Below are 18,975 nucleotides of genomic sequence, written 5' to 3'. Positions count from 1 at the left end.
ATACTGCTCAGAGCCACCCTCTACTGTGTCATGATCTGTCTCTTGCTTAGGAGGTTGCTTAGTCTTTGCATTTGGTAGACATGTTATTTATTTTATTAATTCGGTCATTCATTAAAAGAAAACAACATAAAGAAAAACTGTGCAGGCAACATCAAATGAAAGAAAAGGAGCAGAAAGAAGTAAAAAAAAAGGTTTTTGCCTCCATTTTCAATAAAATATTATTCAACTCAGATAATTATGTATATATATATATATATATATATAAAAGACTATGTTCATCAATACACAGAAAACGAGGAACAGCAACAAAAAAATAGACAAACTACATCAGCTTATCCTCGGTCATATCGACTCATCGAAATAACTAATTTTCAGCTTGCTTTAACTCACTTATAAGTTTGTTCCACAAATCAAAACCTTTAATAGAAATACATCTTTCCATCATGTCAAAAAAAAACATTAGAAAATACAATTCAACACACAAAGATAACTGAAGTTACTAAATTCTGATTTTTTGGTATTTTTTTTCTAATATAAACTTGATAAGTTCAAGCGGCGCGCCTGTCTTTCCCCATTACACCACAAGGGGGAGCCTCAAAGCCAGCCCTCTGTCTGCATGAACCTCCCATGAAGGCGGGGCCTGCGGCTCATCCAGAAAATGTCAACAACATGCCGGAGTCCTGGGAAACAGAAACCGAGGAGAGAGGGAGGGACATCCAACAAAGAGACCCAGAAAACCAGAAGTCTCGTAACGTCGTGTCATTTATCTCCCAGTTAGCAGACGATCACCTGACTCTTGTGCGGGTAGGACGCTTCGTTTGGCTTTGTTTGGACGCAGTGGTATAGAGAAGTGGGTTGGCGATTTTATGACACAATTTACATTTAAAAGGGAAGTAAGGCAACTTTGAAGGTTTCCCGTAAATAAATAAAAACGTCAAACACTCCCCCTGTGCATTGTGGTGTCAGTGTTCACACCCCATCACCAGCAGCTGTCACGACTACTGTCATTGTCAAATAACAGGCTCTACTAGGTGTGATATTTCTCCCCACCTGTCAGCTCTAAACACTCCTCACGGATCTCTTCTGTCTCACACAGAACATCAGCACTGGACTGGCTGTTACTGGTGTGATTGTCCTGGCAAGAAGCATCAGAGTGGTAAGGTTTAGGCTCAAACTGCTGTTCAATGTGGTCTGAATCACAAGTTTAGGTCAAGAAACCCAAACATCACTTCAATTGTGGCGAGAGAAAAAAAAAAGTATGACACGCTGCAGATGCCCTCCAAAAGTATTCACACTGGTTGTATAATTTTGACACATTAGAAAGTGTCAGGGTTTGGTTAAGCTTAGGCAGGGGGGCAGAGGTGAGTTTCTTGAAGGTTTAATTGAATGAAACAACTCAGTCAGGAATCCAAAAATCCAACATGAAAAATGTAAAACAAACCAGAACCATGGAGACATCAGGGGAAAACAATCATGAGGAGCCAGGGTAACACGAGGAACCAGCACTGAGGAACTGCAGAAGGAGAGTATTTATGGTAGCCTGAACAAAGAAGACTAACGAGCAGATATGGGGGCAGGTGTGAAGAGAGGAGTCTAGAAAGGAGCTATAGGACAAAGAAGACCAACACAAGAGTGCAACAAATAAAAACCTAAGAACTCAAATGTATCCAGAAAACACAACAAAATAGGAATTAAACCAATAAAACTTGAAAATATGGAGCAAAGTAAAACTGAATACGCAAAAGAAAACAACAGAACAAAAACCATGACAGACAGGTCAATTAATTCTAATTGTGCAGCACAAAGTTGTCCATTAGTGTTAAGATTATATGGTCTCAAAATGCTGTTTGCAAATAAAATTGATCCAAGTTGTGGCATAGAGTATGCCAGAGGCGTAGCAAGAAATTTTTTTTAAGGGTGGCCGGGCATTAGCTAATGTACACTGAGGGTTGGCCAAAAGTAGATAGGCACCAGAACCTCAGGGTCAGTCTACACTCTTCCAACAGGAAAATCAATAATAAATAAATCTAAATAAAGAAAAACTATACTTTCCTACAACCTTTGCTAACAAATAGAGGAGTATATTCAAACATCCGTGCTTTGTAGATAAAAGGTATAGTGGATAAAATTCTTTCAGGTTTTGAGCGAACATATTTTTCATTGTCATTACTTACCTTCTTTTATCAGTAATCATTCTGCATAAAATTTTTATTTACAAGTACTAACATCTATATATTGATTATTTAATAAGTTTGTATTAAAATAGTTATTTATCAATGATTTTAATGAAGATTCCTAGATGACTTGCAGAGACAAATTATTTTCTGTTCAACTCATAAAAGACAAAATCTAGTTCTGAAAAGAGCATCAATTCTGTACCTATCAGCTTTAATGATAGTATATAGATGTACATAATTAACCAAAGTGTTTTTGTTCTCAAGTAATTGTAATATATGTAAAATTAAAATGTTTTGAATATTCCACTTGAGAGTATTACTGCTGCCACCATCTGTATTAGAGGGAAATAAAGGGTAGGGGTGGCCACAGGGGTGGCCAATGATTGGCTAAGGGTGGCCATGGCCACCCCTGGCCCCCCATCTCGCTCCGCCCCTGAGTATTGCAAAACTACAAACTCAGTGAAATGGCTTTCCACTAAATTATCTATGCTGCGTGGGGGCGGAGTATGAATTAAAGAAGCAGCCTAAGAAGTTCACAGTTACTCTGTAAGAGCTGCAGAGATTTATGGCTCAGGTTGGAGAGTGTGTTTACAGAAAATGTTTTATTGTCTTCTAGAAATCTATCCTTTATGGAAGAGTGGCAAAGCAGAGACTTTGCCACAGGAAGTATAATTTAAAGTTTTCTACAAGCTTTTAGTTGAAACAGCAACAAGTGAAAGAAGGCAGCGGCAGAGCTGGATGGAGAGCCAGGGGTTGACATGGCCACCCTTAGCCAATCTCTGGCCATCCCTACTAGGGGTTCCCATTTTGACATACAGCAGTTCCTTTTTAAAAGTAGTGAAATTTTCTAATTTAGCATTTTAATTCTTCCTGTATTAACAGTAAACTGACAAAAAAAATATGGTAATTAATTACTCCCATCAGTAAAGTAAAATACAAAATTATAAATACAAAATTCATGCTCTTTTAAAAGCTAGTTTTTGTTTTATGGGAAAGAGAAAGTTATGTCTCTGCAAGCCATCTAGGAGTCTTCCATGTCATTAGAGATAGATAATTACATGATAGATAGATAATAACAAATATTGCTAAAATTATATTGGAACGTTTTTTTTTTCTTTTCAGAAATGTAGGTAATAAATCACAGTATGTTTCCGCCCGAACTCAATGCTGGAAGATTGTCAAGTATACCTTTAATTTAGAATTATAGAAATATAGAATTTACACATATATATATATATTCATTAGTAAGGGCTTAAGAAAATACAGATGTTTTGCCCATTCATTTTCTTAAGGGAAAAGTGTAGAGTGACCCTGAATTTCTGCTGGCTATCCGCTTTCAGCCACCCCTCAGTGCACATTGGTACCTATCTGGCCACCCTTATGAAAAGATTTCTGGCTTTGCCTCGGAAAGAAGGAGGCACAAGGTTTAAGATTGAACTTCGGGGTTAGATCTAAAAAAATGTGGAGGAAAATTTAGAATGTCACCAGGCTTTGAATGTACCTACATGGGGCAGCATCAAACTATACTGAGGATTTACTTCACTCAGGTTTAGGTTAACCTTCCAACAGGACAGTGACCCTAAAGTCGCAGCTAGACAAACAAAGAAATGGCTCATATTAAATGATATTATTTCTTTGAATAGCCCAATCAAAGTCGAGATCTAACTCTTATTGTTAAGCCGTCACAAATCCAGACAAAAATGTAAAAAAGTTAATTTTTGCAACACCCTGTTTAAAGTAATCCAGGTATTCCTTAAAATATTGTTGCTCACTCTTGTTCCATCTCTTCAGATCACAAAGTTTCAAGCTGCATCTGAGATCCCTTCCCGTTTCATTGAGAGGAACGTCAGCCTTCGAGGGAAAGTTCATTCCGTCACTGAAAGAGGAATTGAAGTCGAGCACATCCCAATTTATCTGCCAGTCATCTCTCCATTACTGTCAAAGCAGCAGGGTAATGTTGGGGTAATCAGATTTTCTACATATTTCATAAATTTGCTCAGGTATGCCTTGACAACTAGGGACAGATGTCCTTACTCCAAAAACAAACAGATAAACCAGTTAAAATGGTATGTTATAACTTGTTAATGTTCACAAAAATATATTGAACTTACAGGTATGCGCAGGATTATTCTAACCTTTACCAGAAAGGAAACAAACATTTTAGACATAATTTTGCTCTAAAATTAAGAAAAAGGGACTCTTATATAAAAAGAATACTTTTGTTTTGTAAATATTTCTAAAAATAATAAAAATAGGAGTTAGACCTATTGACAATTAATAAAGGATAACACATTCATTAGTAATTAGATAAAAATAAGTTAGATAAATTGCAGGTAATAAGATCTAAATACGAAAAAGATGAGTAAATACTTTATTACTTTCTTTTTGCACTATTAAAACCTGAAGAGCACAGGCTCAGGAGAGCTACTACGATATAATATCTCCGATAAATTAGATGGATTACACTTTTGTGTTTTAAAAACTAAAAGTGTTTTCAAATTATTTCAAAATAGAATGATTGGTAAATCAGGACTAGGGCTGGACAAGTAACTGGATTTGCAATATAGTCGCAGAGTACTTAATTTTTGGCCTTGTTCCATTTAATGATAGCTGTCACAAACCTTTTCACTCTGGTCCTTTAGGTGGCGGTAATATACTCCAATTAGGTTTTCTGCTATACATAAGAAAAAAGATTTGCAGCTTGTGCACAGATGCATATATTTAAGCTTAAAGTAAACATATTTCCATTCACCAGTCCTGTGACATTGACTCTGGAACAAACATATATATATATATGCTTGTGGTTAGGGTAGAGGGAAGATAAAATAGCATTTTTGATTCAACAAATCAAACAACCCTTATCAGGGCTTCAAAATAAAACCTCCACCCATCAAGTTTCTTTCCTCAACCGGGCGGAAACACAATTTGTTAAAGATAGGCTCTGTGTATGCACCTTGATGCTTTATCTCTCTGGTTCTTTTTCCTGAAAAGAGATCATTCGGGACAAACTCTTTAAATAACACTTCATAACTTATATGTATTAAATAACAGATTCTGATAGAAATTGTAATCTTACTCAGATCAGAGAAATTGCTTAGCATGTACAGAAGGCAGCTGCTCACCTCCGGGCTCACCTCTGAGGAAGTGGCAACATTAACAGTAAAAAAGGCATTTTATACATCTCCAGTCTGCCACATCATCTTATTTTACATCATACATGTTAGCAGATGAATAGACATCCATGGCTCCAGCCTTATCAAAATATTACACTTCGCTCTTAGCTGTACCGCTCTCATTCCATTTCCAAATCTTTGCCACGTACAGAATGAAGATTGTAACTGTATATCCAGACAGAGAAACTGTCTTAATTAGATTAAAACTTAAGTTCTGACACGTAACAGGCAGCCAATACCAAGTTGTAATAAACTTACACATCTTCAATGATAATTATCCGAACATCTGTTTGTGCATCTTTTATCTAGTTAGTTGAAATATCATTGTGTCATTTTTAGACTTTGCTGTCAGATTCGGACTCATATTGTAAGTTCATTAGATTAACATTTATGACCTATTGGACAACATAGTTTTATTATCATTAACTGTCTCATCTAGAATTTATTTTGCAGAAGATACCTGCCTTTGGTACAATATGCATCTGAACTTCACATTCTTTCACATTACAATCACAAGTGTAATGTGCAGAGTGCAAAGTGTTTTGTTTTTTCTTTGTCTTTCATCTGTCTTCATTTTCCTAAAGTAATAATCTGTAGAGCCTAGATGTGTTGGAAGATGAGGCTCCACCCCACTGCCAATATTTGGTTGCCGTTAACAAGGCTTTCTTCTTGTTTTTAGCTTATTCCATTCCTCCATTCCCATGCTGTCACCACCATGTTTTAGAGTGGGGACGATTGGGGTATGTTTGGGGTTTGTTCTGCCACACAAATTTTTTTATGACGGGGAAAAAACTTCAGCTTCCATCTCATATAATGAGAAAACCTTTTTTTAGACACAGACTTTCTCCCACATGGTATAGGGTTAGAGGGTTCCCAGGGAGAATTTTTGTTTTTACTAAACTAAAAGTGTATCCTAACTGGACATCAAACAAGTGGAAGAAAACCACACATACTACATTTCCTTATCTGCCCTCCTCAAACATTCTACAGTACTGATACATTTGCCAGAAAATAAAAAAAAACTTTCTGTATACAGCAGGATTTTATTAGGCTCCTGAACTATATAGTTTATAAGTTGATTTAGTTTCCACAGTTTTCAGCTCTATTCTCAATGTGAAACTAAAGTGTATATGAATGAATCAGATCGTGCATTTAAGGATAAAAAAAAAAAATTAACAGCTTAGCTTTAATGAGTTATTCACTGTCATATGGGTCTTAGGTAATCTTTTTCTGTTCCCTGTTTAGATGTGTCGACATCTCGGCTGTGGGTGCATCTGTCTGGAGTCGAGCTAACACCGGAAGGAAAGATCTGGCTGCAGAAGAACCTGGTTCCTCCACAAACTGTTTGGCTAAAGCTTATCAGCCGACAGGACAGCACTCTGCACTGTTTGGTGTCCCAGAGCAGGGTGAGACATTGCATCATTCGAGTAGATGGAAAACAAAAGAAAAATGTGATAGTTGGGTTATTTTTCATAATCAAATACAGCCCTCCATATTTAGAGAGGTGTAAAATCTTAAAAACACGATTGTTTTTTTTCAGCAATAAAACAACGTGACCTTAACTTGACTGAATACATTTTATCAGAGGGAACAAAAAATACAAAATAAAAAGCGGATTTCTACAAAATCACTAATCCCATCTGTATTGGCACCATGACCTAAAAAAAACATTAAAGAAAATGTATATCAACATGCAACTTTAAGCCTGTTAAACTTTGGTGGTATCCATCTGATTAGTTTAGATACAGAGAGAGTTAGAAAAGAATAGAATACAACAGAACTTTAGTAATCAGATAATGGAGAAATTCACTTGTGATATCACAGAAGGTGCATAAATGACAAAAAGAGGCACACAGTATATACAGTGCAACCGGATACATACAGTGGATGGTGAAAAATGAAAATAAAGGAGAGATGTAATGTGACTTATGTATAGAGTATCTTATGTACAGTAAAGTGGTGGCAGGTAAAGTACAGTTTCTGCTTTGTTTAATAGATAAATAGTATAAGTTATTGTAGTGTTATTACACCAGGTTATAGTGCAGTGGCATTGTAAAGTCTGATGGCAGCAGTGATGAATGACCTGTGGTGATCTGTACTAGTTTTGCCTTTGAGTTGAATTATAAGGCAACACAAGGTACACTTACAAAGGCTTCACACGTAGTCTAACTTCATATGATTTCACTTTTATATGGTTGGAAATATTATGCAGCTTGTAAATCATGTTTGTAGTGAATGGGTGAAGGTGTTGGAGGACATATACTTACAAGGGAGTGAAGACCTCTAATGGCTAGGCAGTGGCACTCAGACAACCATGAGGAATGAAAGAAATAACTGTGACAACTGCATGCAGACGGACCAGTTTTAATATAACAGAGCATCTGTCGGAAATTGAAACAGGTCACACTTTCAATTTTCTGGGAGCTTGAGGAACTCCTTGTTTAAGTCTGAGGTGACCCCCCCCCCCCCCCACCCCCCCTAGAAAACCGTGATCCTGGTCTAGTAAGATCCAAAATTAGAAGCTCTAAATTGTTAGAGCAAACAACACCTAGATGGTAGGTATGATTACTTTGTACACTGAAAAAACAGCAACTCATAAGATTTACTTAAAGCTGAAGTCTGTAAGTTTTTAAAAATCACTTTTTTGTCATATTGGCTAAAACTGTCCCTATGCCCAGACAGCAGTACATGTGATATGTAACCTGTGAAAAAAACTGCTTCAATTGGTACCGCCTACTGCCTGTATTTCAATCTGGGAAGAATAATTCGGGACGAGTCAAAACAACCAATCACAGCCAGAGGAGCGTCTGATGGAGTGTCAATCACAGCTCACACACGCTGAATCCCGCCCCCCCCTTCTGGTCGCATGCGGTAGCCACGCAGATGCTGTGAGAGGGGTTTAGTTTAGTTTAGTTTAGTTTATTTAGGATCCCCATTAGCTGTAGCAAGCTACAGCTATTCTTCCTGGGGTCCAACAACAAAACATGAAATAAAAAAAAATTACAAATGAAATAAAATTATGTGGACATTAAAACAACATTTCCCATAATCTATACATATACATATATACATACACACATATACAGATACATATATACATATACATATATACCCATATACATAAACAGAAACAATCCAAACTAATCAAAACAAACTACAAAGCACAGCAAGTGAAGAAGACAGTCCTAATCATGTTTTACCTCTATATTTAATAAATGTTCTTTCAATGATTTTTTAAATTTCCTTAAATCAGTTATCAGTTTAATGTAATTCGGCAGTAAATTCCATGCTTTCATACCTCTATACATAACAGTTCTTTTTAGGGCATTTGACTTTACTTTAGGCAAACTAAAGTTTCCTTCAGTCGCATGCCTAGTCCTGTATTCGTGATTTTCTGAACTAAAAGTAAGGTTTGTAAATAACATATAAGGTGTTTTTAATACAGATATGTTTCTAATCATAACAGTCAATGAGTATGAAAGTCTGTCTTTAACCAACAACCAGTTTAATTTTTTATGCATTGTTATGATATTTGTCCTTAAATCACACTTCAATATTATTCGGGCAGCTCTATTTTGTACATGTTGTAGTTTATTTAGCATCTCTCCTGGGGCATTTGACCAGACGACTGGGCAGTAATCCATATGAGAAAAAATCAATGATTGGATTATCATTTTAAGAATATGTGGGGACATAAAGGTTGCATGTCTTCTTATGACTGTGATTCCTCTACCCATCTTTGCAATCATGTTATTAATATGTTTTCTCCATAATAACGTGTTATCCACCGTCACTCCCAGAAGCTTGGACTCATGCACATTCCTTATCGAGACGTTATTGATATTAATATTCAATATATGATTACTGTTTACGTTGTAATTTGACCTCACAATCATGCTGTTAGTTTTTGCTGTATTCAATACCAGCTTATTTGCTTTCACCCATTTATCCACTCCCACTAGTTCGTTATTCATAATAATTTCTAATTCATTATTTGTTCTTGCTGATGTATATATAGTGGAATCATCTGCATACATAATTATTTTAGTTCTTTTGAGTATGTATGGTAAGTCATTAGTAAATATTGAAAATAATAAAGGACCCAGGCAGCTCCCTTGAGGTACACCACATGTTACAGTTTGTTTTTCAGAAAATGCACCATTAAAATATACCGTTTGTGACCGGTTAGTTAAATAACTGTAAAACCAAGTAAGTGCAGATTGTTCAAAACCATAGCAGGAAAGTTTTTCTAATAGCAGATCGTGGTCAATTAAATCAAAAGCAGCTGAAAAATCTAGAAACACAACTCCCACCATATCTTTCATTTCAATACTCCTAAGCCAGTCATCAGACATACTAATTAGTGCTGTTGCTGTAGAATGAGCCTTTCTATAAGCATGTTGAGAGTGACAAATTATGTTATTAATCGACAGATAATTATTAATTTGTTCATATACTATGGTCTCTGTTATTTTTCCTAACACAGGTAGTAGACTTATCGGACGACTATTTGAGCTGGAAAAGGGCAGTTTCTTATTTTTCTGTAATGGGATTATTTTGGCTGTTTTCCAGGCTTGTGGACACACTGAAGACATAAAACTTAAATTAATAATGTGAGTAATTACAGGAGCGATTTCATCAGCAACCAATTTGAGAAGTCTGACATCCAGTTCATCAACACCCGGTGGTTTATCTTTGCACTTTTTCAGGCAATCCTTTACCCTCTGCAAGTTAACCATTTCTAATTTAAACTTGGACCTTTTCCCTTTCATTATTTCATTTCTTATTAATAAGTGAGATATTTCATTACTTAGGTTAGGCATATTTTCTCTTAGTTTTGCTATTTTACTAATGAAATAATTATTTAAATAATTAGCAATTTCTCTAGATCCAGTTATGAAGCCATCATTTGTCTCAAGGAATAATGGATGCGTTCTATTTTTCCTACCTGTCAAATCATTAACTATCTTCCACATTTTTTTGCAATCATTCCCCGCCTTCTTTACTCTATCTTCATAATAATTCTTTTTTTTCTTTTTATTTAGCTTGGTCACAGCGTTTCTTGTTTTCCTATAGAGGCACCAGTCTTCCTTATTCCCAGTTATAATTGCAGTTTTTTTCATTTGTTCTCTCATTTTCATAGCTTCTTTCATTTCTTTGTCCAGCCAGGGTGTTTTCGATGTTCTGACGGTAAACCTTCTCAAAGGTGCATGTTTCTCAATCACAGGTAGAAATAAATCATCAAACTTTGACAGTGCAAGCTCAGGATTTCTTTCAGTCAACACTTTAGACCAACATATTTCTCTCACATTGTCAACAAAAGAATAAGGATTGAAAGATGCATATGATCTCTTAAAAATTATTGTAGGTCCTTGCCTATCTACCTTATTGTTTTTTTCTACTATAATCAGATTATGGTCACTGCTTCCAATTGGGACCGATGATATCTTGTTAACTGTTTCTGGAGAGTTTGTAAAAATGTGATCAATACATGTAGCTGTTTTAGTACCATCTTGTTTTACACATATTCTTGTTGGCTTATTCATAATTTGATCAAATCCACCTGCATTAGCTCCAATTTGTATCTTATTCTTCAGTGGACAGTTATGAGCAAACCAGTCAATGTTAAAATCTCCAAGTAAATAGACATCCAGACTCACATTCATATTAGCTAACATTTCACAGATTGTGTCAAGATATTCATTGTTAGAACTTGGAGGTCTGTAACAGCAGCCTACTAGTATAGGCTTTCTGTGAGGAAAATAAACTTGTAACCATAATATTTCAATATTATATTTCATCATGTCAGTACACATTTTTACAGGTAAATGATCTTGAATGTAAAAAGCTACTCCACCACCATATTTATTTCTATCGTTTCTATAAATGTTGTAACCCTTTATATGTAATTCACTATCTTCAAAGGAGGAGTCTAAATGAGTCTCAGAAATAGCAAGTATCTTTAGCTTATGTTCTTCTAACAATTCAGCTATATCATTTGTTTTGTTTCTTAGACTGTTTATATTTATATGTGCAATAGTTAGTCCACTTTTTAGTCGCTTGTGTTGGGATGTCATTGCCATATATTTTAAGAAGCAGTCCTGTAAGCATATTTCCGTTTATTTATCCTATCTTGGGGTGCTGGTACGAGGTCGGATTATCAGTTTGTCGTGTCTGAGGTAAGCTATTTCACCCTTCTCACGTGCAGCTTTCAGTTTTGGCATGAGTTCCTTTCTTTTTAACCTTACAGCATCTGTGTAGTCCTCATTGATGAATATTCTAGTACCTTTCAGATTTTTTGCTCTCTGCATTACTGCAGTTTTGTCTTTGAAGTGCAAAAACTTTACCACAATGGATCTAGGTCTTTCCCTATCTGGTTCAGGTTTTCCTATACGGTATGCTCGTTCAATATCAATCTCCCTTTGTAGTTGCAACTTCTGCTTTAGAATTTCTTTAACTTTTTCCTCTGATTCTACCCAAGATTCACCCGGGGTCTCAGGTATCCCATCAATGACCACATTATTTCTTCTCGATAAACCTTCCAGGTACTCTTGTTTATCCACAATTACCTGTAAGCTTTCACATATCTTGATTATGTCTGTCTGGATTGAATTACCATGATCAGACTGTTTTGCCTGAGTGATCTTTAGCTCATCCACATCTTTCTGTGTGAATTGTAAACTTAATTTCAACTCCTGAATTTCTTTTGTAATCATGTCCATCCTTGAATTTGTTGAATCCATTATAACTTTAACAAAGTCTTTGAAAATGTCCTGCTGTTGCTGTAATAAAGCTGTAAACATGTCCTTCTGGTGATTCAGCAGGTCATTTACCTGAGTGAGTGATACCCAATCCTCCTCAGTGTTTCTTTGCTGTTTGGGACCCATTTTTCAAGGTAGTATGGTGTTACCTGATAGTGGAGGCTGGGGCCTGGCCTGGAGGCTGGGGCTTGTTCTTGTAGTGGTGGCTGGCCTGGCGTGGAGGATGGGGCCTAGCCTGGCCTGGTGTTGGAGGCTCCTAGCTTGGCCTGGTGGTGGAGGCTAATGCCTAGCCTGGTGGTGGTGGTTGGCCTGGCCTGGTGGTGGTGGCTGGGTCCTGGCCTGGTGGTGGTGGCTGGCCTGGTGTTGGAGGCTGGGGCTTGGTCTGGTAGGCTGGCTTGGTGTGGAGGCTGGGGGCCTAGCCTGTTAGTGGTGGTTGGTCTGGCCTGTTGTCGGAGGCTCCTGGCTCGGCCTGGTGGTGGAGGCTAATGCCCGGCCTGGTGTCGGAGGCTCCTGGCTTGGCCTGGTGGTGGAGGCTAATGCCAAGCCTGGTGGTGGTGGTTGGCCTGGCCTGGTGTCGGAGGCTCCTGGCTTGGCCTGGTGGTGGAGGCAAATGCCTAGCCTGGTGGTGGTGGTTGGCCTGGCCTGGTGTTGGAGGCTCCTGGCTTGGCCTGGTGGTGGAGGCTAATGCCTAGCCTGGTGGTGGTGGTTGGCCTGGCCTGGTGTCGGAGGCTCCTGGCTCGGCCTGGTGAGGAGGCTAATGCCTAGCTCGGTGGTGGTGGTTGACCTGGCCTGGTGTCTGAGGCTCCTGGCTTGGCCTGGTGGTGGAGGCTAATGCCCGGTCTGGTGTCGGAGGCTCCTGGCTTGGCCTGGTGGTGGAGGCTAATGCCAAGCCTGGTGGTGGTGGTTGGCCTGGCCTGGTGTCGGAGGCTCCTGGCTCGGCCTGGTGGTGGAGGCTAATGCCCGGCCTGGTGTCGGAGGCTCCTGGCTTGGCCTGGTGGTGGAGGCTAATGCCAAGCCTGGTGGTGGTGGTTGGCCTGGCCTGGTGTCGGAGGCTCCTGGCTTGGTTTGGTGGTGGAGGCTAATGCCTAGCCTGGTGGTGGTGGTTGGCCTGGCCTGGTGTTGAGGGCTCCTGGCTTGGCCTGGTGGTGGAGGCTAATGTCTAGCCTGGTGGTGGTGGTTGGCCTGGCCTGGTGTTGGAGGCTCCTGGCTTGGCCTGGTGGTGGAGGCTAATGCCTAGCCTGGTGGTGGTGGTTGGCCTGGCCTGGTGTCGGAGGCTCCTGGCTCGGCCTGGTGAGGAGGCTAATGCCTAGCTCGGTGGTGGTGGTTGACCTGGCCTGGTGTCTGAGGCTCCTGGCTTGGCCTGGTGGTGGAGGCTAATGCCCGGCCTGGTGGCGAAGGCTCCTGCCTGGCCTGGTGGTAAAGGCCGATGCCCAGCCCGTCGGTGGAGGCTAATGCCTTGCCTGTTGTTGGCCAAGTTGTCCTGTAGATTGTCTGTCTCTGCTGCTTGCTCAGTGCTGCTGCTCAGTGCTGCTGCTCAGTGCTGCTGCTCAGTGCTGCTGCTCAGTGCTGCTGCTCAGTGCTGCTGCTCAGTGCTGCTGCTCAGTGCTGCTGCTCAGTGCTGCTGCTCAGTGCTGCTGCTCAGCAGCAGCACTGAGTGCTGAGTGCTGCTGTGGAGCTTGGAGGTGGGGCATGAGTGAAGCAGAGAGGGTGGGGGAGTGGAGTGAAACCTGTTTTTCTTCAAATTTTCAGTCGAAGTCTGCTCTCTCCTCAATGTTACAGACTGCAGCTTTAAGGAATATATTGTAAATATTTGCAAGCAAATGATTTAAGTAAAATTTAATGCTGCAATATAAAGTAACACTCACTTGCCAGTATCGAGTGAATTTTACTTTCCAATAGACCAGAAGACATTTTCTTAATTACATCCAAGTCGTAAAGGAGATTTATTTAAACAAATTATGTAAAGTGCACATGTTTTTCATAGACATTTACTTAACATTTGAAGTAAATCTTATATCCCTGTTGTGTTTGCTGTTATGAAGTTATTAAGTAGATAATTTTTTTTTTTTTTGCTTGACAAATTTATTTACTTTGTTGCATTATGTTACATTAATCACTAATATTAGGTAATCATTGCCAGTTTTCTTTTGATAGATGTTACCAAATAAATTGAACCAATAGTCAATACACTGAATATAAATTGAATAGTTTATTTTTCATTTTAAACAGTTTAACAAAGAAGTAAATATCTTATCCGTCATGGGCCAGCCAGAAATTTGACATTCTAACTGGAATCATCAATTTTCTGTCACACTTAATCCCAGTTGCTGGTGCTTATCTTCAGCTGTCTATGGTCGAGAGGTGGGGTACACCCTGGACAGGTCACCAGTCTATCACAGGGTAACAGAGAGACAAACAACCATTCAGAAGCAAATTAACCTAACAGTCATGTTTTTGGACTGCTGAAGGAAGCTGAAGTACCTGGAGAGAACCCATGCATGCACAGGGAGAACATGCAAATGCATGCTGAAAGACCCCGGGACAGGAATCGAACCCAGAACCTTCTTGCTGCAAGGCGGCAGTGCTACCCACTGCGCAACATTCGTTACAGTAATATACTCATATATAAGTTCAAGAATATTTAACTGATACAAACATGCTCAAAACAACTTCTGGGTGAAGATCAGAACAGAAACAGCCACCTAAACTTTGAGCAGTGGTGTAAAGATAATCTATGCCTCTATTTAAATGAAAGAAGCATGTACAAATATACCATTAATAGTAAAAGTGCATTATGTACTGCATTAGAATATGCACCAAATAAAAGATAAGGTTGGTATATACACCACATCCAACACAGATCTGGTGATATAGTCACTACTCAAATATGCGATAAAAATCTTATAAACCTACACACTGAAACAGTGAAATTTCAACATTTAAACCAGTCATCCATACTAGTGAAGTCCAAATAACATATACCTTGTTTGGCAAAAAATAAAGAACATTAATGAAAGGCAACCTTCAACCCACTGCTAATTCTTGGCATTTGATGCCACATTTTCCTGACCTAAGATGACAAAGTCATGAATGCATTTAGGAACGCAACTTCAACTTAGGGGAGTTTACTTTTGGGGTCAGAGGTACAGATTCAGTGGAGCAGGTTTTAGGAACATTCCAGCTGTTGCAACTACTTAAAGTAATTGTTTGAGTTTCTGAAAGTAATGTCACTCATGACTGCATGAAATGGTTTTTAAATGAATGGAGAATTTCTGGGTATGCAATGATTTGTTTTGTTAAAGAACATTTTAAGGTGTTTAGTTTCTGAAAAAAAACAAAAAACACACAAAACAACAAAACTGTTGGTTTACCGGTTGCGGTTTCAAAGAAAAAAAAAGTTAAACAACAACATAACAACAAAAATGGAGACGACTCTCATTTTCTCTAACCATTGATCTTCATTCTTAAAGCATAACTTGCATAACAGCACAGCCATGTTTCCTTTTTCAGCACCACAGCTGTTTGTATAGCAACACCTAGGGACATACAGAGATAAGCTATTTGTGTCATAATATAAGATAATAGAAGGAATTGCAATGAGTTTTTCCACAATATATTATAACCTGATGGATACTATGCTTCTAATTTGTAATTGTACAAATATGTTGACATACCGACAGAATGTTCTCTGTATTCTGTCTATTGTTGCACCTTTCCCCTATTTTCATGTCAATGACTTCAGAGACTTTTGCATACAAATGAACATGATGTTCAAACATACCAAATAGATACACATAAACTGTATCTGTAATCGGTTTTAGGTTTGATTAAAGCAATGTGAGGGCATTTCCTTAACCTTCTCCAAGTTTTTTGAAGGCAAGTCAGTGGGGGCTTACGAGTTCTCAGTAAAATTTTGACAAAATACATAAGGTTGCATGATGATTTTTACTTGAATCAAACACTGAGGCACCCTCATTGCATGCAGTCCATATAAGCTTAAATAATAAGTTTCAAAGTCTTTCTTTAATTTTGGTGAGTAATGTACTTTCCATGTTAGTTTGCTCATAGTAGAAATATTTAATTTATAAACAACAACTCTGCGTTCCCCAGTGTTCAAAATGTAGAAGATAAGAGAACATGCCATTTAAGTAAGGTAGATTTTTGTTAACCTTTATTAGTCTGAAATTTGCTACAAGAAAATAACTTATAAACGTACCCTTATCTATAATCAGAGTGGAAATTTAGGCAGTTTAAAACAAATGAGACCAGATTAGGACATTTTTATTTATGATCAGTTAGAGGGATGAGAGGAAAGGTAAAAAATATGACCTAAGTTCACTGTTGAAGAACACTAGCCTGCTAACTGGATGTTGAGGGAAGCATGTCCGGAATATACTTTTATGTGGTTTATCATTCATGTAAATGTATTGAGTAGGGGGGACTCCTCTACTTTGGTCATCACAGACTAACACAGACTAAAGGATTTGGCAGCAAATACTTCTATTCGGTCAAGTGTGAAACAAAGAATAAATATGTTTAAGAAATACCTGATGAACACTATTAAAGATACTGGAGGATGTGTGATGATATGGGACTACGATACATGATCAAAATGTATGATTTAATAAACAAATTGAAATCTAGTCGACTCTGGATGCCAAAATGGTTCACATAACCTCTAAACCAATTTGAACTGTTACTAAAAAGACCTGCTAACATGTTGTAGAGTGTTGTGAATAAATCTGACAATTGACACTCAAAAGATTTTAAAGCAATGAAGAAGAGTATCAGTTTAGAAGAAAATACATAATTTGCTTATTTATTATTTATTTATTTTTTAATGGTATACAAAAAATATTTTTCCCTTTCTCAAAGAAATCTTTACCCTTAATGAAGCTGCATCCATCTCTGCTGCAGCTCAACTCAGCTCAGCTGCAAACTTATACAACAAAAACACAACTACTATAATTGATGATAGCATTTACACTACCTGCCAATGGAGCTGACGAGCGAACAGCCAGCCCGCAAAATTGAATGGCTCTAGTCTCGAACTGGACAGCAGTCAATTTATAAAAAATCATATCGCACCATCTATCAGTTTGTGTGTGTGTATTAGCAGTTGCACACATTAGATCAATTACTGGACTATATATATTAGCTAGTCACAACATAAAAGTTTAACATTAACAAACAAGTTAAGCAGCAATCATAGCCTCTCTGCATACAGAGCACTCACACGTTGTATAATTATAACACATAGGAATATCTGGATGCTCAAAAACAGTTTTAACTATTTTAAAATCCATACAATCTGTTGTGTTCATCTGATTTCAGCGTTTATCACCATTTTTACGGTGCGATCTGCAAACACCCCTTTGTGCGGCTCTGGATTTCACACTGGATACAGTGTAGATTAGAATGGTGGAAACATTTGCAGCACAGTGGAGCTGAACCAACCCATCATTGGCATTATACCAATTATACTCTTCCTGTAATTGCTTACCTGTTTTATACATGACTAGTGTTTTGAAAATGTAGCTTTGTTTATGTGCCTTATTAACAAGATAGTTACTTGAAGGTTACAAGGCCTCCTCGCCATCATTCCAATCTTCCTCCACTGATGCTCTGTTAATTCCAAGTCAGAACTTGATAAAAGCCCTTTTAAGATGCTAATATTACCTCCATTCAGAAGCTTGTTGATTAACTTTAAAGTTTACTTTAAACCTAAATCTGCCCACAGCGTGAACAATTTGGGGTCAAACTGTACAAATATATATTTTTTCACATTATTTTAGGCAAAATATGATAATGGGATGAGTATTATCTAATCTTGAAATGTGGAACTTATTTCTCAATATCTAGCTGGTAAAGATGAACATGATTTATTTAACTCTTAGTTAGCTGGACTGAATTTCAATCTTATTGAGGGTAAACTAACAAACATAATAGCTTTTCTTCTTTGATAGCTTCTATTTTGTAATTTTCTCACTGTCTGCATCTCTCCAGCAGGGGTCAATATGGAGTTACTGCATGAACGAAGAGCTCCTCCGGCTTGGCCTGGCTCGCAGGACACCCATCACAGGGGTCCCCCTAGGCTCGCCTCTCTACTGGCGCCTGCACAAACGGCTACACAGGGCAGAGGTGAAAGCTGAGAAGAAGGGTCTGGGTCTGTGGAAAAAGGAGAGCCTGTGGGAGAGGGCTTCCATAGCACTCAAAGGCAATCCTTTACTCAGATTGATGCGGAGGATCTTTAGAAGGACTCGTACTGAGTGACTCATTAATCCAAGTCAAACACTGTGTTGCTGGGTGTTTCAAAAGCCACCATTGTTTAAGGAACCAAATTAATTGTATTGATAGAGTTTGTCCAACGCTCAGCTAAGCCTTAAAAGCTTGAAAGACGTGAAACGCACAAGAGAGTCAAAATTTCTTCCTCTTTCTTTTACATAACAAGAAGCCCAACAAATGAAATCGCACATGTTCAAAATGCTTATGGAATCGGAGTATTCTTTCAGTGATTGAAATAAAAATGCTGTTTAAGGTGCCTGCTTGAATCAGCACACTAATCTTTGGCAATTCAAGTGATTGGGTATTGTGTTGACTGGGACTTCCCACGAAAACACAGGGGGCATGGATGTGTGTGTGAAAGGGGTGCAGGGGTCAACTTGTCCACAGTTTCTATGTAAAAACACAAAGGGTGCTAAAGGCTCAGTTCTATATTGGTTCCCCTCAGTCCCCTATGCGAGCCTTATATGTAACATGTTAGGAGATTATTTTAAATCCTGTTCATTATTTTTGGTTTGGCTAAAACGTTGTATTTTTTTAAGCTTTAAAGTGGAAAAAACAAAACAACCATGATTTGTATTT

General features: G+C 38.3%; 1 protein-coding gene across 2 annotated transcripts; it reads left to right on the top strand.

The window, feature by feature from the left end:
* Nucleotides 1-617: 617 nt before the first annotated feature.
* Nucleotides 618-18,662, top strand: c18h3orf33 (c18h3orf33 homolog (H. sapiens)). Of its 2 annotated transcripts, none has more exons than XM_038303312.1 (5): nt 618-804; nt 1,097-1,156; nt 3,969-4,128; nt 6,596-6,756; nt 18,121-18,662. In XM_038303312.1, the coding sequence occupies exons 1-5, from the start codon at nt 628-630 to the stop codon at nt 18,382-18,384; spliced, it is 822 nt and encodes a 273-aa protein (XP_038159240.1). In that variant the 5' UTR covers nt 618-627; the 3' UTR covers nt 18,385-18,662. The 2 variants fall into 2 exon arrangements, with proteins under 2 accessions (XP_038159240.1, XP_038159239.1); XM_038303311.1 differs by having other exon boundaries at nt 18,118-18,662.
* Nucleotides 18,663-18,975: the final 313 nt, after the last annotated feature.

Source organism: Cyprinodon tularosa, unplaced genomic scaffold (genome assembly GCF_016077235.1).
Source record: "Cyprinodon tularosa strain WSP-4 unplaced genomic scaffold, ASM1607723v1 ctg51, whole genome shotgun sequence".
In the NCBI taxonomy this organism is placed as follows: Eukaryota; Metazoa; Chordata; class Actinopteri; order Cyprinodontiformes; family Cyprinodontidae; genus Cyprinodon; species Cyprinodon tularosa.
This window is presented reverse-complemented; position numbering and strand designations above follow the sequence as displayed.